Consider the following 9,753-nt stretch of genomic DNA (forward strand, 5'->3'; position numbering starts at 1 on the left):
ACTTTTCATTATAATTACATTCTAAACTTGTCAATGATAGTACCTTCTAAGCTTCTCATTATTACTATATTCTAAACTTGTCATTAAGGATCTTAATAGTACATTCTAAACTTGTTATCATTACCATATTCTAAACTTTTTATTAATAGTACACATTAAATTTATTAGATAAAGTGCATTCTAAACTTGTCTTTATTATTACAAGCTTGCTTATTATTAGTACAAATTAAAGTTATCCTGAACAGTACCCTTTAAACTTGTAATTATTGGTATATTCTAATCTTTCCATTATTAGTACACATACCTGTACCTTCTAAACCTCTTTTTATTAGTATATTGCAAACTTCTGATTATTAGTACACATAAAACTTATCAAAATTAAATGCATTATTAATATATCTTATAAACTAGTCATTATTAGTATATTACAAACTTACCGTTATTAGTATATTTTAAAAATTTCATTATTAGTACACATTAAAGTCATTGTTGGTATATTCTAGTCTTTCCATAAAAATTATCATTAACTGTATCTTGCATTATAAGTATATTGTAAACTTTAATGTGTTATTAGTACAAATCATCAAAGTTATTTAATAGAACCTTCTAAAATTGTCATTATTAAAACATATTAAAGTTATTATAAATAATATTCTATAGTTGCCATTGTTAGTATACTATAAACTTTTCATTATTAGTACAAATCAAATCATTCAATATTAGTACATATCAAAGTTATTTGAGTTGTCATTATTAAAACATATTAAAGTTATTATAAAAATGATTTTCTAAAGTTTGATTAATTATTAGTACACATTGTATATATCATTAATGGTACTATCGACAATATTCATTATTAATATTTTCTAAACTTCTGATATTAAAGTTATCATCAATAGTTCCGACTGAACATATTATTATTAAATGTATATTCTAAACATGTCATTACTAGTATTTTGTAAAATTTTCAGTATTTGTACTCATTAAAGTAATTATTAATACACATTAAAGATTCTACTAATAGTACCTGCTAAACGCTATACGTTTTTTCTAAATTTCCCATGTTATTGTAAATTAGATTTTTATTAACATGTACACTTGTCATATTCTAAACTTTTCATTATCATTTCGCATAGATTTGATCTTTAATAGTGCTTCCCAAACTTGTCATTATTAGTATATTCTAAATTTCTCATTAATAGTTTATACTAAACTTATCACTATTAATAGACATTAAAGATATCTTTAGTAGTATCTTCTAAAGTTGTCATTATTAGTATATTCCAAGCTTGTCGTTATTAGTACAAATTAACGTTATCAGTTATAGTACCTTCTAAACTTACCCTTATTAGTATATAGTACCTTGTTTATATAAGTACACATTAAAGTTATCATTAATAGTACCTTCTAAAAGTTGTCATAAAGGTACCTTCTGAACTTATCTTTACTTGTATATTACAAAAGTGCTATTTTAGTGTATTCTAAACCACATTAGCACATATTAGCACCTTCTAAAATCGTCATTATTATTATTATATTAAACTTGTCATTATCAGTATATTCTAAACTTATATTCTAACATACCATTTTTATATATTCTAAACTTTTCAACATTAGTACACATAAATTTATTTTATTGTGATTATTAGCTTCTTGGCAGTATTAGTACGCATTGAAGTTATCATTAATAGTAGTTTCTTAACTTTTTGTTAGTATATTCTAAGCTTGTCATTATTTGCCATTTGCCATATAAGTTATCATTAATGGTACCTTCTAAACTTCTCATTTTTAGTATAATTTAAACTTCTCATTATTGGTGTTTTCTAAATTTGTCATTATTGGATTACATTAAAGTTTACAGTAACAGTACTTTCTGAACTTGTCATTATTACTGTATACTAGCACCTTCTAAAATCGTCATTATTATCATTATATTAAACTTGTCATTATCAGTATATTCTAAACTTTTCTTCTAAAGTTTTCTTCTAAACATGCCATTTTTATATATTCTAAACTTTTTAACATTAGTACACATTAATTTATTCTATTGTGATTATTAGCATTGAAGTTATCATTAATAGTAGTTTCTTAACTTTTTATTAGTATATTCTAAGCTTGTCATCATTTGCCATTTGCCATATAAGTTATCATTAATAGTACCTTCTGAACATCTCATTTTTAGTATAATTTAAACTTCTCATTATTGGTGTTTTCTAAATTTGTCATTATTGGATTACATTAAAGTTTACAGTGATAGTTCTTTCTGAACTTGTCATTATTACTGTATTTTAAACTTGTCATTATTACTGTATTTTAAACTTGTCTTTGTAGCTAGACATTAAAGTTATCATTAACAGTACCTTTCTAAATTTGTCATTTTAGTACACATTCAATTTATTATCAATAGTACCCTCTACACTTGTCAATTTTTGTATATTATAAACTTGTTATTATCAATACATATTTAAGTTATCATTAAAAGTTTCTCTTTATTAGTACACATTAAAGTTATCATTAATAGTGTATTATAAATGTCATTATTAGTGCACAAAGATATCATCAATATTTTCTAGTGATGTCAATATTCATATATTCCAAGCTTGTTATTAGTACACATTAAAATGATCATTAACAGTACCTTGTCATTATTAGTATATCCCAAACATTAATCATTAGAAGACATGGAAGTTTTCATTTATATCATATTTTACTTCATCATTATTAAACTTGTCATTTTTAGTACAAATTAAATTTATAATATATAGTGCCTTCTAAATTTGTCATTATTGGTCACTTCTAAACTTGTTATGATTGATATATACAAAACTTGTACACAGTGAAGTTATCATAATAATTATCGTCTAAGCTTATCATTAGTATATTCTAAACATGTCATTATTCTAAATTTGTCATTCTTAGTATATTCTAAACTCGCTACTATTAGTACACATCATTAATAATACCTTTCAACTTTGTAAATATTAGTGTAATCCAAACTTGCCATTACAAGTATATTCCAAAACTGACCTAAATTTGTCATTATTAGTATATTTTACACTTGTCATTATTAGTACACATTAAAGCTTGTCAATATTTGTATGTTCTAAACCCTAATTATTAGTACACATTGAAGTTATCATTAACAATATTTTCTAAAGTTGCCAATGTTCTTATATTCGAAACATATCAGTATTAGATACTAAACATATTTTCTTTGGTATTCTAAACTTGTCGTTATTAGTACACATTAAAGTTATAATTATTAGGACCTTAAAAACTTATCATTATTAGTATATTCTAAACTTGGTAATACTAATATATTCCAAAGTTTATCATTATTCTATACTTATATTCTAAACCTAACATTATTAGCATATTCTAAATTTGTCATTATTAGTATATTTTACAGTTGTCATTAGTATGTTCTAAACCATCATTATTAGTACACATTAAAGTTATCATTAACACTACTTTTTAAAATTGTCATTGTTGGTATATTCGAAACATATCAGTATTAGTAAATACTAACATATCTTTTTATTATTCTAAACTTGTCCTTATTACTACACATTAAAGTTATCATTATTAGGACCTTGTAAGCTTATCATTATTAGTATATTCTAAACTTGGCAATACTAATATATTCCAAAGTTTATAATTATTTAAAACTTGTCATTATTTGTATATTCTAAAATTGTGAGTATTAGTACATGTTAGTTATCATTATTACTGGCTCCTTAACATGACATTGTTAGTTATTTTTTCAAATCTAATCATCATTAGTACGTATTATAGTTATCATTAATAGCAACTTCTAATCATGCTATTATTAGTATTTGCTTAAATTTGCATTATTAATATAATTCAAACGTGTCATTATTGCTACACATTAACATTATCATTAATATAACCTTTTAAACTTTAAATTACTACAATATTGTAAACATGTGATAATTAGTACATATTAAAGTTGTCATTAATAGTGCCTTTAAACTTGTCATTATTTGTATATACCAAACATTATTTACTAGAAGACATAAAAGCTTTTATTTATAATACTATTCTAAGTTTGTCACTATTAGTACGTTCTAAACTTGCCATTTTTAGTACAAATTATAGCTATCATATATAGAACCTTCTAAAGTTGTCATTTATAGTAATTTCTAAACTTGCCATTATCAATATATTCTAAACTTTTACACATTAAAGTTATCATAAATATTATCTTCTAAGCTTATCATTAGTATACTCTGATTATGTCATTATTCTAAACTTGTGATTCTTAGTACATTCTGAGCTCGTTATTATTGGTACATACTAAATTTTTCATTAATAATACCTTCTAGATTTGTTAGTATTGGTGTATTCTAAACTTGTCATTACAAGTATATTCTAAACCTGACATTATTAGCATATTCTAAATTTGTCATTATTGGTATATTCAACAATTGTCATTATTAGTACCCATTAAAGCTTATTCTAAACCCTCATTATTAGTACACATTAGTTATCACTGACAATAATTTCTTAAGTTGTCATTGTTCGTAAATTCGAAACATCACTATTAGTATATTTTCTTTGATATTGTAAATTTTATTAGTATACATTGAAGTTATCATTACTAGGACCTTGTATCATTACTATTATTAGTATATTCTAAACTTGGTAATATAATATATACAGAGTTTATAATTATCCTAAACTTGTCATTATCAGTATATTCTAAACTTTTGAGTAGTAATACATATTAAAGTTATCATTAGTAGTGTCTTCTAAACATGTCATTGTCATATTCAAAACTAATTATTAGTACGTATTATAGTTATCTTTAATAGCAACTTCTACTATGCATTACTAATATATTTCAAACGTGTTATTATTACTACACATTAACATTAATGTAACCCCTAAACATGTCATTATTGAAATATTGGAAACCTGTGATTACACATTAAAGCTATAATCAATAGTGCCTTTAAAATTGTCATTATAGTTTTGTCATTTTTCGGATATTCAACTTTCATTATTAGTATATTCTAAACTTATCATTATTAGTATTGACGTGATAAACACCATATGAGGACGGAGCCTTTATTTGTACGACGTTTCGCTTATTACAGCTTATTCAAGTACAAGTTGAGATACAAATGTTTGAGATTAAATAAGGGGAAAGGAGGGAACGGGGAGAGAAAAGGGGGGGGAAGGAAGAGGAGGAGGAGGAGAAGGGGGGGGGAGATTGGACACTGGGAAAGGATGAGAATGCTGGCCCAAATGTCCGGGGGCGAAATGTCCACAAAGGGTGGTTCAAATATTTAATATTTGGCTGGCCATGGGTATTAGGGGAATAATGTGAGGAGATATGTTAAACATGCCCCTGTTTTGTTCAATAGTGTTCGTTCCTTGAATGATTGCTGCTTCTAAACACTTCCTGCGGATTTTGTCTGGTTCCCGTATCAGCAGCTCTGCATTCTTCCAGTCCATAAGATGGTTTTCCTTGTTTCTATGTGTCACACATGCATTGGTGGTGACATCATGCCTGACGTCGTAACGGTGTTCACGTATTCGTGTATTCAGGTCGCGTGACGTTTCTCCGATGTAAACTTTATCACATCCTGAACACGGAATACGATAAACACCGGCTTTGGTGCCCGGTGTCTGGTTGTTGTGTGTTTCCGTCTTCGTGATGTCTTTTATTGTTCTGCTTGTCTGGCACACTATTTCCAAGTTGGTGGTTCTTAAAAGACGTGTCAGGTTGGTGGCAACGTCGCCGGTTGGCAACACGAGACGTCTTGTTGTGCTGTCCTGCTGCCTACGGCTTTCCCGAATCTTAGCGGCCTGCTGTCTGCAATTATCTAAAAGAAATTCTGGAAATTTTAGTGTTAAAAAGGTCTCTTTAATAAACTTGCACTCTTCTTCTAAGTATTTTGCACTACATATCCTAAATGCCCTAAGGAAAAAAACTATTACTACTCCTCTATTGGTCCTTAAATCATGGTGGGAGTAGAAATGAATTAAATAATTTTTGTTGGTGGGCTTTCTATACACTTTGAATTCAAGTTGGTTACCGTACTTAAAGATGTGTGTGTCCAGGAAAGGAAGAGAATCGTGGATTTCTTCCTCTAGGGAAAACTGAATGGTGGGCTCCACTTCGTTTAAGGCCGTCTGCAAGCGCTGAAGATTGAAACGCCTGGGTGTGACGAGTAAGATATCGTCCACATATCGCAGCCAGGTCACATGCTCGGGAACGATGTTGGCAAAGGGTCCTGTTTCTAGAAATTGCATGAATAAATTAGCCAGGACTGCACTTAATGGAGAGCCCATGGCCAAGCCAAATTTCTGGTGGAAGAAACTGTCCTGGAATTTAAAATAGGACAGTATATTCTAAGCTTGTCGTACTAATAACGACAAGCTTGTCGTACTAATAATGCCAAGTTTAGAAGGTACTATTAAGGATAACTTTAATGTTTATTATATACTATTAATGAGAAGTTTAGAATATAGAACTAATGACAAGTTTGATAAGCACTATTAAAGATAAAATCTATGTGAAATGATAATAAAAAGTTTAAAATATGAAAAGTTTACATGTTAATGACAAATTTAATTTATAATAAAATGGGAAATTTAGAAAAAACGTATAGCGTTTAGCAGGTACTTTTAGTAAAATCTTTAATGTGTATTAATAATTACTTTAATGAGTACTAATAGTGAAAAATTTACAAAATACTAGTAATGACATGTTTAGAATATACCTTTGATGATAACTTTAATATGTACTAATAGTAACAAGTTTAGAATATACTAAGAATAACATGTTCAGTCGGAACTATTGATAACTTTAATATGAGAAGTTAGAATATATTAATAATAAATATTGTCGATAGTACTATTAATGATATATACAATGCGTACCAATAATCAATATTTTAGAAAATTATATTTATAATAACTTTAATATGTTTTGATAATGACAATTTTAGAAGGTTCTATTAAATGTCTTTGATATGTACTAATATTGAATAAATTAATTTGTACTAATGATGAAATGTTTATAATATACTAACAATGACAACTATAGAATATCATAATGTGTATCAAAAAGGACAAATTTATAATGTTCTAATCATGACAAGTTTAGAAGGTATTATTAATGATAACTTTAATGTGTACTAGTAATATACGTTTAGAATATACTAATAATGACAAATTTAGAATATCCTAGTAATGGCAATTTTGTAATATACAAATAATGTCAACTTTAGAAGGTATAATTAATAATAGCTTTAATGTGACAAGTTTACAATATACTTATAATGCAAGGTACAGTTAATGTGTACTAATTATGAAAGTTGAGAATATACTATTATGGGTAAGTTTATAATATACTAATAATGACAAGTTTAGAAAGTACTATTAATGGTAAGTTTAATGTGTAGTAATAATGATACGTTAAGAATATACTTATAATGACAAGTATAGAACATACTAATGATGAAAAGTTTACAAGATACTGTTAATATAACTAATACTAAAAATGATAATTATAGAACATACTAATAATGATCAGATTAAAGATACTATTAATGATAACTTTAATGTATACTATTAATAACAAGTTTAGAATATACTAATAATGAAATTGTAGAATATTCTATTAATGATAACTTTAAAGTGTACTAATAGTGACAAGATTAGAATATGAAAGATAATTACATGTTTAGAAAGTACTATTAATGATAACTCTAATATGTACTCATAATCACATGTTTAAAATATACTAATAAGGGCAAGTTTAGAAGGTAATATTAATGATAACTTTAATATGCACTAATAATGGCAATTGTAGAAGATACTGATAATTACATATATTAGAATGATAACTGTAATGTGTACTAATAATGACAAAGATTAGAATATACGAATAATGACAACTTTGGAAGGTGCTACTAATCATGTGTTTAGAATATGATAATAATGACAAGTTTAGAATAATGACAACTTTAGAATACACTAATATTGCCTTGTTTAGAATATATTTAATAAGAACTAATAATGAAAAGTTGAGAACATATCAATGAAGATATGTTTAGAATATTGTAATGGTTAGATTATACGAATAGAAAGTGCTATTAATGATAGCTTTAATGTGCACTAGTAATGATAATTATAGAACATACTAATAATGATCAGATTAAAGATACTATTAATGATAACTTTAATGTGTTCAAGTTTAGAATGTAGAAGTAATGACAAGTTTAGAATGGTAATTTTAATATGTTCTAATGTGTTCAAATAAAAAAAAGTTAGGAAGATGCCTTTAATGATAGTTTTAACATGTACTAAAAACAGTTAAAAAGGTATTTTTGATAAGGCAAGTTTACAATATACTAATGATGTCAATTTAAGAAGGTAATATTGATAATAACGTTAATGTGTACTAATAATGACAAGTTTAGAATATACTAATAATGATGTTTAGAAAGTACTCTTAATGTGTACTATTAATACTAGAATATACAAGTAATGACAAGTTTAGAAGATACTACTAATAATAACTTTAATATGTATCAATAATGACAGGTTTATAATATACTAATAAAGAAAAGTTATGAATACGCTAATACTGACAAGTGTGGAAGGTGTTATAATTGATAAGTTTAATGTGTACTAATAATGACAAGTTTACAATGTACTAACAATGACAAATTAAGAAGGTGCTATTAACTATAACTTTAATAAGTCCTAATAATGAAAAAAATAGAATATACTAATAATGACGTATGGAAGATAGAACGAATGATAACATTAATATGTACTAATAATCACAGGTTTAGAATATACTTACAATGACATTTAGAATATACTAAGATTGACAAGTTCAGAAGATACTGTTAAAGGTAACTTTAATGTTTAGAAATAATGAGAAGTGTGGAATATACTAATAACGATAAGTTTAGAAGGTTCTACTAATGATAACTTTATTTTGTACAAATAATGACAAGTTTAGCATATAAGTTTACAAGGTACTATTAATAATAACTTTAATGTATATTAATAAAGACAACTTTAAGGTGTACTAATCCAGTAATGACAAGTTTAGAATATAATAATAATGAGATTAGAATATACTAATAATAAAAGTTTAGAATATCCGAACAATGACAAGTTTATAATGACAACCTTAAAGGCACCATTAATTATAAATTTAATGTGTACTAATAATCACAAGTTTACAATATTTTAATAATGACATGTTATATAGAGCTGATGACAAGAAGACAAGTACAAAATGTGGACAGTGTAAACAGTTCATATGCCCAAATCATATGGTCATTTCCTGTAACATGTGTGCTAATGAGGTGTCATAAACTATTAGTTTTTTTCCGGTTTACTAGTTGTAACTTTATTTTGATGTGATATTAGAGAAAATATTTTCTTGCACTATCTATAGAGTTTACCTTCAAGCGCATATACTTGTACATTGGTTCATAACATATAATTTGCTTTGCTTTTATGGTATCAAGAAGCTTGTGATGTTTCTCTTTACATTCCAGATGTTAAATATATATGTTCATTCCTGTTCACTAGTTCTAACTTTATTTTGAAGTGATATTAGAGGAAATATTTTCTTTCACTATCTATAGAGTTTATTTACCTTCAAGCGCATATATTTGTACATTGGTTCATAACATACTATTTGTTTTGTTTTTATGGTATCAAGAAGCTTGTGATGTTTCTCTTTATATTCCGTAT

The 9,753-nt window shown here is 26.3% G+C and overlaps 1 protein-coding gene across 1 annotated transcript; it reads right to left on the minus strand.

Moving 5' to 3' along the window:
* Positions 1-762: 762 nt before the first annotated feature.
* LOC143033735 (uncharacterized) lies at positions 763-6,512 on the minus strand. Its single transcript, XM_076199219.1, has 2 exons — positions 6,066-6,512; positions 763-5,864 (listed from the first exon to the last, which is right to left on the minus strand). Exons 1-2 carry the CDS (start codon positions 6,319-6,321, stop codon positions 5,305-5,307), a joined length of 816 nt encoding a protein of 271 aa, XP_076055334.1. The 5' UTR covers positions 6,322-6,512; the 3' UTR covers positions 763-5,304.
* Positions 6,513-9,753: the final 3,241 nt, after the last annotated feature.

Source organism: Oratosquilla oratoria, chromosome 16 (genome assembly GCF_046742065.1).
Source record: "Oratosquilla oratoria isolate Oo_2021 chromosome 16, ASM4674206v1, whole genome shotgun sequence".
NCBI lineage: Eukaryota > Metazoa > Arthropoda > Malacostraca > Stomatopoda > Squillidae > Oratosquilla > Oratosquilla oratoria.